The sequence below is a fragment of the Convolutriloba macropyga genome, chromosome 5 (genome assembly GCF_964194025.1).
Source record: "Convolutriloba macropyga chromosome 5, txConMacr16.3, whole genome shotgun sequence".
Lineage (NCBI taxonomy): Eukaryota > Metazoa > Xenacoelomorpha > Acoela > Convolutidae > Convolutriloba > Convolutriloba macropyga.
The window spans coordinates 48,746,011-48,766,863 of record NC_134472.1 but is presented as its reverse complement, the minus strand read 5'-3'; the positions used below and the strand labels follow the sequence as shown (position 1 = coordinate 48,766,863).

Here is a 20,853-nt window from a genome sequence, read left to right as displayed (position 1 = left end):
ATAATAATTAATAAGTTTGTTGTGGGTAAATAAATGAGCTTCTGAGAAGCGAGGAAAAAATTTCCCTTCTAATAACGTGTTTAAAGAACTCCTCAGTTATCGTGAAGCCGGCTGATAATTAAACTTTGCTTGTGCAATGCTATTTTAAATATAATATATTTACCGGATTAAAAACGGTAACAGTATTTTAAAAAACGGTAGCTATTTTTTAAAAACGGTAACAATATACCGTGTTCCGAACGATCCTTCACCGACGATCTAGAAAGGCCTGCCATATATGAAATTAAATGGTTTTTTTCTTTCTATGGAAAGGTGGGCCACTCTGGAGCTTTTTGGGTCACCCAAATTTTTTTAAAAGCAGAACATCAACTCCATCAATGTCCATTAATTCACTGCGCTTTGAAATGATACTTTTTGGTTTTGGTTTTCAATCTTATGTTTTTGACTGGCTGTGCATTCGTTCCTACAATTCATAAAAAAAGAGATGAAAACGACGAAGTTTTCCCTGCCCGAAACCGTTTCAAAAAGTATCAAGAATCTCATTTAAATGTTTTTTGTCACAAAGCTCACCCGCTTAGAAACAGCATGGCGTGCAAAAACTTTCAAGACAAGTTATTCGATAATCTTTTCTCTCCGAAAATTTTTTTCCAACTCAAAAATGAAAATTTCTCGAATAAAAACAAGGTTAAGCATTTACACATTTATCAGTAGCCTTAAATTTACTCTGCAAAACTTACTACTACTCTGTAAAAAAGTTTTAAAACATTCTTTATGTTTTCCCCTTCGCTCTTAAAGGTAGAATATGGAAACAGAGTTGATCCCAAAGATTAAGCATTGACCTAACTTCATTTTTTTCTCAAATGCTTGTTTTTGTCAAAATTCTTATTTCAAATTCAGTTCTGATAAAAAAACTCTGCTATTTTGTTCTGTTTTATTTTAAATCGAAGTTTTTTTACTCCTTCAGCTTTGAAATGGGAGATATTTTACTCTTAAAAGTTATTTTCATACATCTAAACTGGCTCTGGTAGAACGACAGTTGCATTCAACTTCTCTTTTTAATTGTCTTTTCTGAATTAATGATCGCAGCCTGTTTTTTTTCTAAATTTTCTTTCTTCTTTCTGAAGTTATTAATTTAGTTAGGGTTGATAGCAAACGGAAAAAGTATGTCAAAATCGCATCGAAAATATAACAAAAAATCTATCAGAAAACACTGTGATATATCTATTTTTTGCCTATACTGCATCTTTTGAGGGGTAGTTGCGACACTGTTTTCAGTACATTTATTAACAACTAATGATCAATAACATCTAATATATCACTAAGTTTTTGTATGTGACACAAAATTAGCACTGTGTGGAATTAGCACTGATGTTTTGAGAGATCAAATCCAAAATTTCCAATTGCTAAGGAAAAAACGTGTTCTGTCACATCAGTAGTATATAATACCTACGTAAAGAAAGGGGGGGGTTATCATTCGACTCTTAACCATAGGATAATAGGTAGTGGCGGTTAAGTGGGAATAGGATAGGCGGGATAAAATCTTTCCGCCGCTGTTTATATCCCTCTCCTATTCAATCCTTCACTTTTGAGTCTTGCCGCTTTTGTTTCCCTTTAACTTTGCTTTCTGTCTCGCCGCTTGCTTTTGATTTCAAAACACTCAAACAAATTAAATTAAAATCAAATTTCACACTTCATGCAAAATCAATACTGGTTCAGTTTTGCGTGTCTCTCTCTGGGCAATTAAATTTAATTATGCACACTAATATCGCCTTGCAGTTTTGCACACTGGGCCCTCTGACTCGCTTTCACTTGCTTCTTCTGCCTCAATATTAATGAACAGATTATCGGGCGTAGAGTTTTCTTCAAAACTGGCATCGAAATCAACGATATCGCTACTTTCAATATCCGAATCATTTATAATCTGAGCAGCGACAAAAACGGGGTCTGGTGGTTGCCATGTGTTGGAGCTTTGGGTGGTATCTGGAGAGGAATTCGGTACAACAAAACTGTTATCCCACTCTGGGCTAGAGCTCAAAAGTAAGTCGCTAAAATCGTCATAATCCCATTCCACATCGTCGTTATTCCAATCAATTTCATCGATAGCATAATCGACAATTTCATAATGGCCAAACGGGAGGGTTTTTATGCCATCGGGTAGTAGATAGCGCTTGTTGTCAAAAGCTGACAGACAAATTTTGTTTGTAGTAACTGTCTGCAGCCTGTGGTGGTCGGACACAATCCTGGTGTTCTCTGAGCGCAAGTGGTTTCCAGTGCTGAGAGTGTTTAAGAAGTCGACGTGGGGAAGATGTTGTTGTGCGGCCCTCGTCACCCCTTTTGCTGAAAATTTTCGACAACCTAAAAGAAAGAAAGAAATGAGAAAAATTAGGTGCTATTATAATTACTAACCCCCTATGTAAATATAATACGATTTAACACCTTCCAGATGCCTATTAACCCAATACGAATTTTTATACAACAACTAACAATTTTGTTTTATGAGAGAATAAACTTACTTTTTGAAAGGGTGGAGTACAGCTTCGGCTTCAAACAGATAAAGTCAGTAATATAGTCGCCGGCGAATTCGTCCTTGTATTTGAGGACGATACTTTTGTTAGTGGTATCGTAAAGAAAGTGATTGGGTGGGTAATTTGAGAAATCAAAATGACTTATTAGTGACTGAGGCTTCTGCGATAACTCTGTATAAAAATCGTCGCTTTTTATCGCATAAAAGAGACTATCTGTATCGCTGTAAAGAAGGCGACAATTAAAGTTGGGGCGCATGACATTGTAATGGAATGAGTACATGTGGAATTTTGCAAGATCTAATGTAGTCGCTCCCACAATAGTGGGAGTGTTCCAATAAATGGACTTCGGCAGTGTGGTCAAGGCTTCTAAATTCTCCCCAAAGATCATATAGCGATCAAACTCAAAACTGGATATTATCTTCAGCGCATGCTCGGCATCTCGTGAGATTGTTATTTTATTTCTGCGTCTTTTCGATTCACAGTTTTTACCATAAACTGCATTATTCATCAGTTTATAAAAGTTCTCTTCAAACTTGTTTGACGCAACTTGCCGCTTTTCACTATTTAGTGTAATGTATGGCGACAGCCAGTTTTCTTGTCGAAATTGAAGCACTCTGTGAACTTTCCTGATTACCAAGCCGAGTTGGACATAGAGTTTCAGCAGTTTGTAGTGGACCACGTATCTCTCTTTGTCAAAGAACGTTTGCAGGAGTTTCTTTACTTTGGAAGATGGGAGATTGTGTAGTTCTTTTAATTCGATCTGGTAATCGCTCAACCACTCATCTTCAACCACGACTTTTGTGGGCGCCAACGGAAAATGGCGATGCTCATCATGAAGGCTCGGCGGGTAAGAGATATCGACCTCTACAAAGTATCCAATGCTAGCGTCATCGGCGGTGTCCAAAATCTCTTGAAGTTGAATATCTGTGTTGAACGCAAAGTCGGCGAGCGGTAGTTTCTCTAATTGCATTACGCCACCATAAAGGTTATTAGCGTCGACACAGAAACCAAAACAGGATTCCTCCGTGCTATCGTGTTTGGGAATATAGAAGTTATTTGCAGAAAGCGCCGACTTTCGAAGACAGATGGGACTCCACCGCGAATTGCGGGTTCAATCATGTCCAAGTGTTCGCGCTCAGTCAGTAAGTCGACATTGGCTTTGCAGATTCTAAGTGATGCTTCCTTAGCCATATTGGGTAGGGTGAAGAAGTGCATACAGTCCAAATTATACGTATCGAAACTCAACTGTCGATGGAATTCGCAAACACATGCGAGTAGTGCACAGTCGAGCTTCAAGTATGAGTCATGATAATCCTGCAGTGTTCCACATTCCAGAATTTCCCACATCCTGCGTGCATGTTGTAAATTAGTCTCCGTTACCTTCACTGCCCCTCCGTCCAGAGTGTTACCCCACTTGCTCAGTGGTGGGAGACTGGTGTCACTGAACTTGGACCTACCAGTCACATAAGAGTAAGGGTAGTAGCCTTTCTGTTTAAGTAGCTGAAGCTTAGCATCAGATAATGTAGAAAACATTGCCCTCATTATTTCGAAAGGGTCATCGGGTAAAATTTCAACAAGTTTCTCTAAAGAACTGTGCATCATCTTGAAGGAGTCTATGAATCGAAGATATTCGTAAACTTTCACTGTTTTTCCCTTTTCCGTTACGAAAGTGTCAATAAGCACACCAAATGTCATTGATATGTATTTTTCGTCGGTGGCTGGTATGACGCTGATGGTTGTGGTTGGCTCGCAGTTGTTCAAAGCCAAGCAAATGTGATGTAAGTCATAATTTTGAATATTATGACCCACAACAGGGGTGAAAATGATATTTCGTCTCAAGCGATTGCATTTCTCATGTGCCCATCCCAAGAATTTACCACTGTAGTGGCAATGGTCCAGGTCAATTGTGTTCTCTGGATCTTCCGTTTCTGAAAACGATTTTTCACAAATCCAACAGTGCGTAGCGTTAGACTTTCCCAAGTTTCGTCTATCGCCTTTGAAGAAAGGGTGCTTCCTTTTCTGCTGATAAATATCTCTGGCTAGTTTGTGAAGCATTTTGACAAAATTTGTCATGCAAGCAGGAGAACTGTCTACATGATGAAAGATTGGCTTTGATGAGTGGTGATCTATCACTGTTAGCGCAAAGCCACACGGTTCATGTATCTCCTTGACCTGTGTAAAGGCTTTATCACTTGGTCCCTTGCAAGTAGATACGGGTCGTAAGAAAGACTCGAAGTCAAAATAGATAACAAGAGGGACAAACCACGTAGCAGCCAAGTTCGTGAACTTGTATGAGTTGTTCTCACTTGAAGGCATATGAATGACAGCAGGTGCAATTTTGCAACAGTTATTGAGATGTAGGTTGTAACTGTCAAGTCCTTCTCGACAAATCCAAAAACAGTTTCGACAAATTTTGTAGGAGAATCTGTAATCAAGTTCTCGCACGTAGCAAACAACCTTCACAAGGTTTGTAATGAGGACGTAGTGATGACGGTCACAGTCGTACAGCAAAAGTAAATCCATTACAAAATCTGAGCTGTATGACGAAATTTTTAGAGGGAAAAACTGGCCGTTATCGTATCCAAACACGTTTACCTGAACGTTGTTGAGTGTTTCAAATTGAGGAATGTCTGCAAAGCCCATGGGCATAGTAAAATCGCCCAGAGGTTGATGCAGTCCTGGTTGATTGTATGTAGTTGGTGAAGTTTTGTCGGTTTGATAGTTTCGATGAATTCTATATAAACTTATTGATACATGTGATAAGCGGCCACAAAACAATACCTGAAGCAATCTCGATCTTCGTGGTTCCTAACGTTGAGCAATCCTCTGCAGTTGGCAATTTTTGACGGCAACGCGATGTATGATGAACCAAGAATTGATCTGAAACGTGCGAATTTGACGTCAACTTTGAAAACTTTTTCGAGTGTCCAACCACTCCCCAAAGAGTTGAATGTTGTCAATACGCTCATCATCTTCTCCACCATTTGCCAATACGCTTCATCCGACAGTCCGTTTGCATAGACAGGAGTCATCAGAGAGTTTGCGTATATTTCAATACGGTCATCTTCTGGCATATCTGGCTCATCATACATAACTTTGACAAGCCGCAATTTTGCACACAGTTGAACTTTTTGAGGACCCTGGGTCAACTGCTCACTTATTAGAGCGTCTATTTTGGGTTTTTGTATCCGCATAAAGTTTTCGAGATCATTGGACTCTTCGGCCGCTCTTGACTCGAACGATCTCAGTACTCCATGGAATGCACTTTCCAACGGAGTGTCTCGAGGCTGAAATTGTTCACCTAGGACGGGTAAGTGATGAACGGAAGTCATATGCTGTACGTAAAGATGGCAATCGTTGAATCCGAGTAGGCAGCTTTGACAGCAATTGGTGAATCGTTGGTGTGCAGTTTTCATGTGTTCTTCGAGCAAAGAAATCTTCCGACAAGTAAACTCACATAATGAGCATTGATATACGGGTAAACCAATCTCATCAGGATGGAAATTATGCTCATGCCTGGAGCGATTTCCTTTTGTACTCAGAATAGAATCACAATAACGACACTGGAAACCCATTTTTGAATTGTCTAACTTTAGTAAGAACGAATTGTTAAACTCGAATACGAACAGTTGAGCTAGAGAAACGAATGAACAAGAAATGGTTTCTCGGGTTTACAGTATTAGAGACTATAGTACTGCATAGGCGCCAAATTCGAAGTTTTGAAATGCTGTTTTCTGATTGGTCGGTTTTGGCGCATACCTTTATTTCGAAATTTTGTTACTTTTGAGAGAAAAAAGATGTGTTTTCAACTCTCCATTGCAATCGTATGCCAAAATATACCACCACAGGGAACCCTACCGAGTATTGCTGATCATCATTTGTGTCAAAAAACTTTTTTTGAGAACCTGGAAAAACATGCTAATATTCAAAATTGTAATAAAAAGCGCTATTTTATGCATTTTCAATTACGGATGGTTAGAGTTGTCCTACGTTCTTAAGTGTGATGAGCAAAAATGCTCCCCGTGCCGAAAAACATAGGACCCATATAAAAAAATTGCTCAAAAATAAACAGAAAAAAAGTTTGTTTTTCTGTCAATCAAGTCATTAATTAACAATTACATGACAATTACATGACATAAACATGTGTCTTTTTTCTGAGGCCTTTTTTGATGACAGCTGTTATGAGATAAATTTACACTGAGGGCCCAATAAGTCCAAAAATTTAAAGAAAACCGATCTAACATCTTTCCTTAGGGTACTTCATATGCTATTTAATGCCAGATGTTAATGTGACATTAATTGCCAGATGTTTCGAAAATCGGTGAAGGAGCCGTTTTTTGATGATGATGCTTATGAGCAATAATGTCGGGCATCAAGCAGTGAGTACAAAACCGTTGCAAAAATTTGAATTTTTGTTTTCAGTAATTAGTAATTAGGTTAATTAACCCTTAATTAGTCGCTAATTAGAGGCTAATTATCTCCATAACGGATGAGTAAAATTTGACGAGTGTGATGAGATGTTTTGTACTTTAGAGTATGCTGAGTCTTACTGAACAATCAGTTTCATCCCAAGTATTTTTTGGAACCCTCTTTTTTGGGGTCAAAGGTCAGAGGTTGTGTTAAAAAAAATTTTTTTTGAGTTTTTTTTCGTTTTTTTTAAACTAACAAGCTCTTTTTTTTTAATTGATCCCCAAGTAACAAATGAGAGTTGATTCTAGTGTAAGCTGAAGAGGGCATCTACTGAATTAAGTGTCAAGATTTGACGTTTGAAATGCATTTTTTCAAAATATTTTCTTTGATTAGTTTTTATTTTTTGAACAGTTCTTCGACTTATGAATTGAATTTGGAATTCAATCCATGCTACAGCTGTGGCATGGAGTTAACATGTCATTAGCGTCCATACCGCATACTCTCACATATGGCTATATCTCTAAACTTTATGTTTAATATATATAATAACAACAAAAATTTTGCAGATTGGGAAAAGTATTTCTGGAGATAATATTGAAAAATCTCACCACGTCATAGTAGTTGTTGTAATAATTGAGTGTTTGTTAGGAAACAAATGTTTACGTCATAATGAAAATCTTTTCTGAACATGTTTGAACTTGATCAGTAGCAATGTTTTAATTTCTTTGACTCAGCAGATTTAAAGCTATAAAACAGATTTAAAAAGTTAAATTTAGCTTTTAAAAAGTTGAAATCACACATTCTTGAAACAAAATCAAGTTAGCATCTCACTATATAAAAGAGTTTTGTGGTGATCCATTAAGTTTAGTTTTCAAGTTAATCAAATAAGTCCATTAAAGAATTCTCAGGTAGCCGTTTCTTTTGTGCATTGCAAATCTTTGGCGTGTCTGTGACGCCAAAAACACGTGCTAGTTCTGGTGTTTGAAATTGTGTAGCTGACAGTAACGTTGTATCAAACTGGTTGTCACTCAACAGAGCCGTAGAATTGTTCTTTGTAATTCCCGCAAAGAGAGATGGGCTAGATGTCGGTGTCAAACTGGGACTCGGCTCAACTGCTGGTGTTACTGGCAAGCTGCCTGAATCCAATTGCGATTGATTTTCTGGGGAGCAAGGTGATGACTTTATGCCCCACATGTCAGCTAAATTTTCGCAAGCCTGATAAGCCCCTAGCTGGTTTTCAAACAGAGGCACACAGTCGCAATCGTAACGAAACAAAATTCGTTTAACGTCGTCAGGTAATGACTCCCAAAGTTTCTGGAGGTAAATGTCCTCCTGATGTAATAAGACTGCAATCTGCTGGTTCTGTCTTCTCTGGTAAAGAAGCAATTGCGTTAATGAAAAGCTTGGGTATCAAGCAGTGCTGGTAAGTTTGCCAAACATCGCCTTGTCTCTTCTGTTGAATAAGCACAACAAAGTTTTCGAACACTGTCTGATAAACCAATGTTCGCTCCAAGGAAATTACAGATTCAGCAAGTATTTGAACGGACATAATTTTTGTACAAATTTTGAGAAAGCAATTAAAACCAATTTGATAGAAGACTGTTGGTAGGTTTTTGTCTGGTAACGAACTGTTGAAAGAAAGCAAAGTGCACTGAAAGCAAGGTTTAAAGAAAATGAATAACTATTTTTAAAATAATATTGCACAACCTGTAATTCAACAAATTATATCCGGGGTCAAATATGGTTTTAATTTTGGTAGTGTATGTGCTCTGATATATGCTCTAAATTTTGTTATTTTACATGGGTCGATACACTTTATAGTGTGTACTAACTCAGTTCTTATCCAGAGCGTATTTTATTATTAGCATTTCATTGTACGCTGGTGCATGTTTATTCTTATCAGAATTTCCTTACTGCTGTAGGTTCACTTGTGCTTCTAATTATATCACACACCCAGGGTCACATCTGTTCCAAGTTATAAACATATGGTCCGCATATAATTCCAATAAACAGTGTACACTGCACTGCTGGTCCAAATACACACCTAGGGTCACATCTGTTTTCTCTATAGAACCAAAACATGTGGTCCGCATATAATATCATTAAACAGTGTACACTGCACTGCTTGCTAAAATACCCACCCAGGGTGGGTCACATTTGTGTTCTCAAAACATATGGTACGCATATAATTCCAATAAAAAGTGTACAGTGCACTGCTGGTCCAAGTACACACCTAGGTTCACATATGTTTTTTGTCTTATCTAAGGTCACAGCTGAAATTAATTATGCAATATGTGAACAACAGACAGACTCAAGTACGCCATAGGCGTACTTGAGCCTGTATTCACAAATCATTTGGATTTAATTAGGCAGTTTGACGACACTTGTTTAAACCCAACTTGCCGCCCCATTGAGTAGGAGTTTTACACATTATAACACTTGAAAGTAATAAAACAAGTTGCACACTATGCCTTTCATGTCCACTAAAGACACAGAGTTTGGAGATTGTTATTTCGATATTTCCAAAACTGATAAGCGCTTAATCAGAGCAACGCTGAAAACCTATGAAAGGACAGGGACATATGTATTTCTGAAATTGTTCAAAAAAGCAACAGACGATTACGAGTTTGAACAGAGAATTTCTCTAACTCTTGGAGAGTTTGAAAATTTGGTCAGCTCAGCTAGCAAAATACAGAACTCAGTGACTGACCAGCTGTCAACAACAAAACCACCACTAGCGAAGAAACCAAAAATTCAAAAAGAAGTTGCCAACAACGATGGTTGAGGCGATGTTTGAGCGTTCTCCAAATTACTTTAAACAATTTCAGAAACAGTTCAGATTTCTCATTCTTGAAGAAAAACATAGCTTTTCTATTGGAAATTTTTATGCAGTGTGTGCACATTTTGATTCCGAATTTTGCAATTTAGTAAATAGTCATTATCACGTTCTGATTGATACAACTACTTTTGAAAACGAAACAGTGAAACGATGTCAGAGCTTTCCTGTGCCTTGTGTTTATACAGCTTTCAAATTCTTGTTCTGGACTGCACCAAACTTGGAGACTAATGGAGACGTTTTTACAAAACTCAAATTGGCAATCAAATTCAATGGTTCGGGAGAAAAAACCGATTCACAGTCAGTGCGCAAACGACTGCCAGCTTTTGCTAATCACAACAATTTATCGAAAAGCAGCTCTGCAAAACAAACAAATGTCAATCTCAAACCGAGTGCCAAGATGCCAGTAGTTGCTCAAAAAACTATCTACAATGCCCGGCCTCCATCGAAACAAGTTCAAACTGATTTTGTTAATAGTGAAACTTTACGAAGAGTTGAAACAATTTTGTATGGTCCTCATTCTGGCGCTTTTTGTCAAATTATGGATATTTTTATGAGTGGATATGGAAAATTGAATATTGATTCTGATTTATTGAGTGTTCGCTTTGTGTATGAAGAAAAAGTAAAGTTTTGAAAAAAAAATAAATTTCTCAAGTTAGTAAGGTTAGAACATCATATGAAAAGCGAAACGAATCAATTCATTATCGCTAATATTTACAAGTTTTTGAGCATTGAAAACAAAATGAGCAATGTAAATACAAAAAAGTCCACAAAGTTTAGAGTTTGCTCTTTGAATTGGTTGATTCTCCAAGAGTTGATAGATGTTGCGATTGCTGCCAACGGAAACGATTCTTTGATATAGGTGTTTGTACGATGAAATGGGCTGACCAAGGGGATTGGCAAACAAAAGTTGATTGTTTTTTCTGCATAATAGTAACCAGTGGCTGCCAATATTTTCAGCAGTTGCTGCATTAACAATAAGGAAGCTGTTTCTGTTCATTTTTTCCGGAAAGTTGTTGGCCGCAAACACACCATGGAATTTATATTTAAGAGTTTTGCAACCTTGGATTAAACAATTAATATCGTCTTCATCCATCATTAATTTGTCAGAATGTGATTCTTTGATTCTCTTCTTGCACTATCAACAAATATTGTGCTAGCTTTTTCGCCAATAATGAATATTTCTATATTGTTCGGTGAGGCCGCAGAAAATTTTAACTCAATAGAAATTGACGAATTTGTAAGCTCAAGATGAATAAAATCGTGGGATGCTTGTTGGGTGCTGGTCATATCAAAAACCATTATGAAATGGTTTGGGTAATCTGTCAAACTTATTCCATGACCATTGTCGATGTAAGCTAAATCGGATATTGTGTTAAAGTAAAGACGTTTGTCATCACTTGTTGATATCGGACTGTCTGCCACAGGTAAACCGTTTCGATAAATATAAATCTGCTCAAGGTTGAATTTGCGGAAATTAAATGGATTTTGTCTGTTGTTACCAAGAAACGCTTCGTTAGTGTTCAGACAAATTGCTAGTCTACGAATCGGTTCTCTGGCAAAAATATCTTCTTGTTTCCAACTGTGGAAACCCGTTGACGCCAGAAAAGTTTTTGTTAGAGTCTCCAGGTAGGGATACGAAGCTGGACTTGTTAATAAAGTTTTTTCAATAGCCGATACAACATCATCGTTCAATGTCATCTTGCGCACATACAAATTAGCTTCGACAATTTTTACTTTGTAGTGCTTGGCAGCATCGTCAGACATTATAACAAAATCATCTATTGGCCGTCTAAATGCAATGCGAAGTGTCACACCACTTAGCAAATGTCTGTCACAGCTGAAAAAGTTGACTGCAACTTTACCGTAGAATGTGCACTCAGCTGATTGCCTCACTAAGACTTTCCTTCTGTTCACTTCTGCAGTTGACAGCGCTCCTGGATTTTCTTCGTAGGAGTAACCCTGACATGCCAACCAGGTGTTTTTTGCATCTTTGTTATGTGAAAATTCTGTTTCAATAAAACTTTTATGAGCATAGTTTCCGTTAGCGTTTGAAATTTTTAGTCCATTAGCAGACACTGTACAGTCAGAGAAGAGTGAATGTAACACATTAATGCAAAAATAGGGAGCATCTGTCTTCGTAACATCTGTTGCTGCTCCTGTGTCATATCTCAAATCAGCTTCTGATGACTGGACAATTTTACATTTTACTTCCAAGAAAATTTTCTGTAAGTCAATAAAATTATTTCGGTCACCGGCGACTTCAAATTCTAACATGGGTCCATTTGGACTGTAGACTGGGCCCAACTTTTGACAAAAACTACCATCGAAAGTTACTAAAAGAGAAGGTTTTTCGAATAAATCCAAAGAACTGTGAGTTGCTTCTGATGGTAACAAATTAGCGATCATCGTTCACTCTGGCAAAAAAATCTGACCGACTTCTTTTTGGAGCTCTGTGCGTTGAAATGGTTTTATTGCGTTTGTTGATCGCTTTCTGTGGCTTGACTCGACTTGACTTCCTCCGACGTGAAGTTTTTCGTCGAGATCCCCCAGTCTGTTTTTTAACAGTTTTTGCTATTGTATTTTTAAACGCCTCTTTAGGAGATTTTTTGCTTCCGACTACATCCAAAATCTCTGGAACACTTTGTTTCAAAAGCTCTTTCCCGATCCGCTTCGCTGTAGGCAAAATGAAACGACGTGCTAAAGGCAGCGCAACACGTCCAATGCCTGCAGCTAGGGCTCCAAAACCACTTCCTCTTTGACGATAATGTCCAGAGAAGTGAGGCAAAGACGTTGCTTGATTCGCATAATAAGAATCCATTTTAGGAGGAAAATTTTTTGAATTGTAGTGTTAGAATAACTTTTCCAGTTCCCGAAAAGGGAACTAATTGTCCTGTTTCCGTTCTCAGTTCAATTGAAATCGATTGAATTGTGTTGGTTAGGAGCTTCTTATAGTCTAAATTTGTAAAAACTATCCGATGAGTTGGCTCAAGCTCACAAACGCTACCGTTTTTCAGACGTTGTTTTGAATCAATGACTCGCAAAAGAGGAGCGTTAGTGTCACCAACGTATTGATATTCAATTATGTTAGTGTAGATGAAAATTAGATGCTTTCCAGCACAAAGATCAGCTGGGAACTCCCCATAATAAGCTTTCGTATCATCACTTTTCATAAACCTGTTGGCATTGGGAATCATTTTGTACCCAATATGTATTCCTTTACCGTCAGGAATACCCTTAAATCCAATCATGCTCGGAATTTCCTCCCTGGGAAATGTAATTCCCTCATATTTGCCAAATAAAATTTCATATTTTCCAGAGCTCTTCAACTCTCTGAAAGAAAAATTGGGCAGTCCAATTGTTCGCTTAATTGTAGCAAGAAGTTGTGCCACTGTATCAAAGGTTCCTGGCAAAAAACTAAATTGTTGTCCACTATAAGGTCTAGAAATAACATTAGCTCCCGAAGACATCTTTTGGGAATCTTCATAATCTTTTAAGTTGTACACAATTAGATTTCCGTTTACTATGTTTTCTATTTTTGTTGGGAATATGATTTCACTTAACGCCACTCTCCAATCACCTGCAAGTTGAATTTTGTCATTAAAAAAATTTCGAAATGATGCAAGTGTGTTTGAATCAATTATTTCCATTGAAGCGGATGAAACAACGTGAACTGTAAACTCGTTTTCAAACCGGTTGTTCGACATTTTCAACGAGAGGGAGCCTGACAAGTTGTAATTCTGGTTGATAAAATTTTCCTTGAATTGGTTCTTTGTCTGTGTCGACTAAGGAGTATGTTGGTGGGCTTAATGTCGGTATTCCCGTTATTTCAAAGACTTCGTCTGTGAACGATTGCTTGTAACTTTTTCTGAATGCTTTATCTTTTTTAACTATTCTCACAAAGTCTCCAATGTAAAACTTGGTCTTCTGATTTGAGCTTGTTTGGACTGTCAATGAAACTAGTCGTGGCACATCTTTTTTTGTAACTTTGTTGGGAGCAATTTTAGTTACTCGATTGACTCTTGAATTGATTGTTTTCACAAATTGGTCTAATTGGTCAATGTAGCTATAGGTCCACTTTTCTTCGAGATACCGATGAATTATCTTTTTGAGAGATCTAATGTTCCTCTCTGCAAAAGCTGACTTTTTTTCACTGAAAGTACTATATAACTGAATTCCGCGTTTGTTGCACAATTGTTTGAATCCTCCCAGAAATTCTGTGCCATCGTCAACCCATACTTTTTCGGGCTGTTTGCTTTGATCATCTTTTTGAATGCTTCAGCTGCTTCTGTTGCGTACTTTGTTTTTAATGGTTCCACTCGTAAATATCTTGACAAACAATCAACCGCTACTAAGAGATACTTGATGTTGCGGTTATACTTTGCTAATTTATCAACGTGTGCCAAATCTAAAGACCAAATTTTGTTAATGTCTTTTACAAAAACTTTAAGCCTAGGAAATTTTAATCGAATTGAACGGTACTTTGTGAAAGACGGCTTTGTCTCCAAATAGGACAGGACTTTGCCTATAGGGAGCTTGCTTTGAGTCTGTAGTCGTTTTATGCTTCCATACGAAGCTGGTCCTTTTAAATACAACTGATCCAATTTTTTTACTTCAGGAAAAGAAAGACCACATCTTCTGACTGGTTTCTTCTTTGTCTGGCGTTTGGTCCGTTTCTTCTTTATATTTTTTTCGGGTTGGTTTTGAGCCACTGAGTCGTTCTCCAGTAGAGGAGAACTCTTGCTGACTGGGTTGTTCTCTACTTGGGAAAAATTCTTGTTCACTTTCAGACGAGGCTTCCAAGATTTGCTTGGCATGTGTATTTGCAACAAGATGAGGTGAGATATTAAGAGCAAATAAAATTTTTGAGTACTTTTCAATGTCAATTTTTTTAGTTGGTTGCTGTAGATTGTACAGAAATGTTGAAGCTTTGATGCCCAGTGTTTCTTTATTAACGTGAAGAACGTCGTTCGACTCTATTGTGACTGTTTCAGATTGGTTAATCAAGTCAAGTATGATTTTTGATCTTTTGATTTGGTTTTTATTCATAACTTCTAGCTCTATCATTATTCGTCGCTTTTTCTTTGTTTTTTCACTACCGGTTCAACCTCGCTGTCTTCGCTCATGGGTTCTGTTTTCTCCTCTTCTGCTGTTTCAATCATCAGTTTGTTGGCAGTCTCAACTGGTTCAAATGCTTTCTCTGGTTTTTCCATTGAGTTGGACTGGTTTCTTTGCAAAAGAGACAGCTGTGTAGCTTTCTGTTTATAAAGGGGATTGTCCAAAACTTCTTTTTTTACCGGTTGATGTGAAGCAAACATTCGTTTTGGAATTAAAATGAATTCTTCGGTGCGCATTATGATTTTGTCAAATATCGATAACAAGCGAAACCAACAATTTTGACCAAATCTGTTTCTCTAGCAAAAAATTGCCTCTTTTCTTTCAAACTTATTTGTCTAGACAATAGCTTTCTGAATGATTTTTCATAACCTTCTACAACACTTTTTCTTATTGGAACATTACCGTTGACAATGTTGAGCAAACATTCGCAAAGGAATTTAATGAACTTATTTGGAGCTCTCTCGATCTTCTCTTTTAGTTTTGTATCCGATATGTCTAGCAGCCGCCCCAGCATACAAAGTTCTTTCTCTCTCCTCGCTCAAATTTGTGATAACGGCTTTAGCTGATGGCAGATAAAAAATTGATGGTCCTGGAGGAACAATATTTGAACAGAAGCGCAAGACGTCTGATGTTTTTGGATCCAAATCAATTAATAAGTGACCAAACGGTTCTTTGGTTGCGAGCTCATAGCTTTCTTTTAAAAATTGTGCAATATTCAACTGTCGACCAATAAAACTAATCTGTTGTGTGTCACGGGGTGATTTGAACAATATGATATGTGTTGTGTTTAGATCAATTGTTCTGGACCATCTGCTCTGCTGGAACAAATTGTGTTTAACATAAGTTACCCTGATGTTTCTATGTCGCCCTGCGGTTGCTAATTTGGAAAATTCTTTGTCATTAAAAATTTCTTCACATGAATCATCGAACACAAGAAGGCAGTTCTCTAACTCTGAAATGAGCTCAAAATTGGAGATTTTTTTAAAATGTATGTTCAGTTTCTTCTCTAACGATTGGAATTTTGGCTGATCATGCTGATAAAGATAATAAATTGTTTGAAACTCTGGGAAAAATGTGCCAACTAATAACATTTTGAAAATGAGCTCAGTTTTCCCGCAGCAAGACGGCCCGCAAACAGCCATGAACAACCGGTCATTGGTAGAAAAAACTTTATTCATAACTTTGGATTTGGAAGAGCGTATTCAACTGTACAAGAAAGAAGTGAAAACCAAAATGTGGATTCTTCACAGTCAAGACTGAAAAAAACCAACTTGGTGAGAGAAACAGTAATAAGAAAAATTATTATAATGATTTGTGTAAAGTATACAACCTCTGATCGAGGCAATCTCGAATTGCAAAACCTCCAAGATTGTCTTTCTTGGTGCTCGGCGTCAAAAACCAAGTCAGTTATGCCTCCACCCGAATCTAATTGATCTTCGGTTTGACTCATTGCGAAATAAAATTGTTCAAAAAAATGAATTGCTTTCCAGGAATTTTTACATAATTATTTAGCTATAAAAAATTCATAAGAAACATATCCAGAGTCTTCGTCTCCTTGTTTGTAAGTGATTTTATAGTTTGCATTCATCGAATCTTGTTTATCTCTAAAAACAATTGACTCTACATTGTTCTCTTTAATCAGCTGCTTGATGTCATCGGGAAGAGTCTCATCGTCCAGAGACATCAGAACTGGAACTGCACGCTTGGGCGTAGGTAAAGGGGTTAGTTTCAACCTTTTCATTTTCTCTTGTAAAGACATGGTACAATTGAAAGTACTCCAGTAGAGAAAGATACTTCTTGAAAGCTTCTATTTCAGCACCAGCACACACAATCTGCTGTTTTCTCAAAACTGTTTGGCCTCTTGTGTCAATTTTTTCTTCCTTGATAAGAGTAACCGTTAACTGATTTTCAGGCGTTATGCAACTGTAAACTGTCAAATTTGGAGACAAATTCACTTGTAGTAGAGACGGAGCTGGTTTCTCTAACCGACGATTCATTCGTCAGCCACTGGTAAAAGAGTTTTGCCTTCTTATTGGCACAATGCTTGGTTCTCTGTCGTTTTGGGCAACTCAATGCATGTAATTTACAAACTGGGGTCTCCCGATACAACTTCAAGTGTTCAATTTTTGGGCAGAACAAAGTTTCCAAGTTGATAACGTTCCTCTGTAACAGCTGTCGTAAAGTTTCCGTTTTTTCTAAACCTTTTGCGTAAAAATCAGAAAAGGGAAATCGAAGAACTATACTTTGAAAAATCTGTTGCAAATAATGATAAGGGTACTCTCCTGTCTCCCACGAGAGACCATGAAGGAATTTAGATACCCACAGGAAAGATCTTTGCTCACTCGAACAAAGTATGTTAAATGATTTTGGTGGTAAAAACGAAATTATATCGTTGTAATTTTTGCTAGATACCGCAAGTTCTTTTATTATAAATCCAGATATTTACTTCGAAAGCCTTCAAAATCAAGAACAACCACTCCGGATTTCAACATTCCAGCAAATTGAATAAACTATTTTTGAAAGATTTTACGTATAAACAAAAAGCAATTCCTGTCACATGACCAAGGTACTCATTTGTCACTGAACAAGGTAATACGTAAGAATAGCCTGGACCCTTTTCACTATATTCATAAACAAAACCGGAAGCGTCGTGGAGTATGGCATGTAATCTCAAAATTTTTAAATTTTTGAAATATTTGTCTAACGAAGAATTATCAATACCAATCAAACCTCCGTACGGCCGCAACTTCAACGCAATATCCAAATCAAGATCCGGATCCAAATGTAAACAAGTGGCTAAAAAGTATAAAAATCGTTTACCGTATTGTGAATATTCTTTTTCGATTTCCTTGTAAGTTTCGTGAATACTTTTCAAATCAAGCGTTGCTATAGTTGCCATTTGATCTATGCACACATTCTCCCAATAATGATCAATTTTTGCTAACAACTGACCAAAACCACTCAATCACACGTCTAAATATCACATAATAAGCCCCTCCCCTCTATTAGGGTAATGAGACTACTTTTTACATGTAGCGTTAAATTCAAACGACCAGAAAGAACCAGCAAGAACGGCGGAATAGAACAATCCAAACGGCAATAAACAGCAGGCGGAAAGATTTTATCCCGCCTAGCCTATTCCCACTTAACCGCCACTACCTATTATCCTATGGTTAAGAGTCGAATGATAACCCCCCCCCCCTTTCTTTACGTAGGTATTATATACTACTGATCAAGAACACTGTTGACGACAATTCGACAATTTTAACAAATTTTAGCAAAATCAACAAAATTTCAATTAAAAAATGAAGGAAAATGTGAATAAAAACAACGAATACCAGTCAAATGTTTTACCACAAAATTTTAAACCTAAATAAATCCCTGCAAAATACAAATTTCAAAAAAATATCATTTATTATGTATTCTATGCTGGACGGATTTTTGGTGTGATACAACTCACAGTTCTCTACTATGAAAATATCGATCGAAAAAACCCCGTTTGAGTATACAGTTCCTCCCCTCATTAGTGTGTGGTCAGAACATTTACAAAAGTTCGGACAAAATTCTGTTCTTAGGTCATAATGATATGGACTAATCTAATCAGAGTTAATGATAATGTAAATTTGATGTCTCACCCGAGATAAGTTCAAGCGCATTATGATCCTGGGCAAAACTTAGTTGAAATAGTCTTCATTTTGAACGCGAGTGCTTAATTGGTCAGTGGCGCATCAACGTCTGATCTTGACCACTCGCAGCACAACATTCTTTTTATGTTGAAATGAATACACCTGTACATCTTTAAAGATAAGAACATAAAAATCACAATTGGTTTTATGCTTATTAGAGGCGAAAAAGTGTTAAATTGAATGAAAGAGAAGTCATGAAGCCGTCATCTAACTAATGAGTAAAAAAAACAATGAACTAAACTGAATCGCAAATTGTATGACATTCTTCATTACACCTTGGCGGTCCTTCTCTTCGGGTTGAAATTTTTGACATCTGGTTGACAGATTAGATCAACTGCCAAACTAAAAAATTTCGTCAATTTGGTTTCTGAATGTGAGGGACAGCTCCGCCAAGCTTCAATACTGAATCTAGAGCCGATGATCAGTTACAACTATAAAAGATTCAGAATACATAAAAGGATCGAAGAATTCGATTCTTTAGACAACATTTTCAAGGCACAAGTCATCAGTGCACAGCTGCAGGACGCATTCGGTCCCCTTCCTTCGATATATAATAGTGTTCATTTGTTCCAGCAGGGTGCAGTCGCAGAATATTTGCAATGTGCAGAGTTTGACTTCAGAAAACTCGGTAACGTATTTCCAATTCAAGCATCCTACTCTTTATGTTGTTTTTGTTGTTGCTGCTGCTGTTGTTGTTGTTGTTGTTGTTGTTGTTGTTGTTGCTGCTGCTGTTGCTGCTGCTGCTGTTGTGACTTTCGTGACTTCCATTGCAGGTTTTTAGTCCGAGTCATCAAGTTCTAAAACATTGTCCAGTTATTCCTACAGAGACAGCAATCACGGAACTGTTGCCACGTACAGACGTTCCTCTCAGAGTAACATTCGTTGCCGAAACACCACATTATTGCTATTATTCTTTTTTTCAGTCTGGCTCCGTTCTCAACTTCGACTTATTTGTCAACTCTCTTCAGAAGTCGACAAATTCTTAAGACATTTTCTACTCAAGTTTCTTCGGTACAATTTTTATCCAGCATAAAAATGGCAATTTTGGTTCCTCTTTCTTGCAAAGTTTCCAGCAGCTCGACGCAGTTCAAATTCTAGTTCATCATCTTTGACAGCAGCAACAGATTGTTCAGCTCAGAAACACCGGCAGTGGAAGGATATTTAGCAGTATAAAGTGCTCTTCATACCTGACTTCTCTGAGTCCAGTAATCCACTTGAGAGATTTCTTCTGGAGACTCTTCAGATGTTTCAGCTCAGTTCTTGATGCCGTTATGCAAAACAAAACAAACAACATCACTGAAAGAATCAAGGACTTGTAGAGTCCAAGATTGATCCTGGTTTGTACATCCATTGCAAATATCGTGAATAGAGAACTATGTTCGTTTTCATTAACCTCTCTTCGAAGTGCGCCTTCCAAGTAAGATTAATCGACGCATGAATTTCCATGTCTTTCACTGTCGCCGAGTTCTGAAGTTTGAATCCATTAGTTTGTAGGATTTATCTTTTCCCCTGAACGTAACCTTGGCGCATTTTTCCACTGCAAGATCCATTTTTTGTACCCACCCATTTTTGGAGTGGGTTCAGGTCTTCTTGTAGAAGGCCACAGACTCAGAGTTGGGATCTTCAGCGAGGGCTCAATGTATCTTCTTCAAGAAGCATAACATATTGGTTGTGACCATCGATTTCTTACAAAATTGTGCTGTTGCGTTGCCTGTAGGGAGCAGGAGTGGTTGTAAAATGCAATATATATGCACTTTTTGAAATTATAGTGTTCTCTGTTCAACATTGAAACAGGTCTGTAGTTGTTCACACAAATTCAGTCACCCTTCTTGTAAATCGCTGAAATTGCAGCCAGTTTCAAGTGATCCTGGATATTGCCCAAACGTTTCACAATCTTGAATACTTTGTTCAGGATTTTGCACATGCTTTGAATGATTTTCGGAATAAAGCGGAAGGCCAGCCATTGGGTTCATTTATGGTTATTGTTGCTAATATTGTTGCTGTTGTTGTTTTTGTTGTTGTTGCTGCTGTTGTTTTTATTCTTTTTGTTTTTGCTGTTGTTGTTGTTTTTGCTGTTGTTGTTGTTGTTGTTATTGTTGTTGTTGTTGTTGTTGTTGTTGTTGTTGTTGTTGTTGTTGTTGTTGTTGTTGTTGTTGTTGTGGTTTTCGCAATTTCCATAGAAAGTTCTTGGTCCCAGTCGTCAAGTTCTAAACGATTGTCCACTTATTCTTACAGAGACAGTAATCACAGAATAGTTGTCATGTGCAGAAGTTCTTCT

The 20,853-nt window shown here is 37.4% G+C and overlaps 2 protein-coding genes across 2 annotated transcripts in view; one reads left to right on the top strand and one right to left on the bottom strand.

Annotated features, from left to right (window-relative positions):
• LOC142339438 (store-operated calcium entry regulator STIMATE-like) overlaps positions 1-20,853 on the top strand; it is a 432,078-nt gene that overhangs the window by 367,418 nt on the left and 43,807 nt on the right. The window lies entirely within an intron of this gene.
• On the bottom strand, positions 3,495-5,174 carry LOC142340394 (uncharacterized). The gene has a single exon (XM_075390972.1). It carries the CDS (start codon positions 5,172-5,174, stop codon positions 3,495-3,497), a length of 1,680 nt encoding a protein of 559 aa, XP_075247087.1.

Coding starts and splice junctions, on each gene's coding strand:
- LOC142340394 (XM_075390972.1), bottom strand. CDS start 5,174: ATGCCCATGGGCTTTGCAGACATTCCTCAATTTGAAACACTCAACAAC.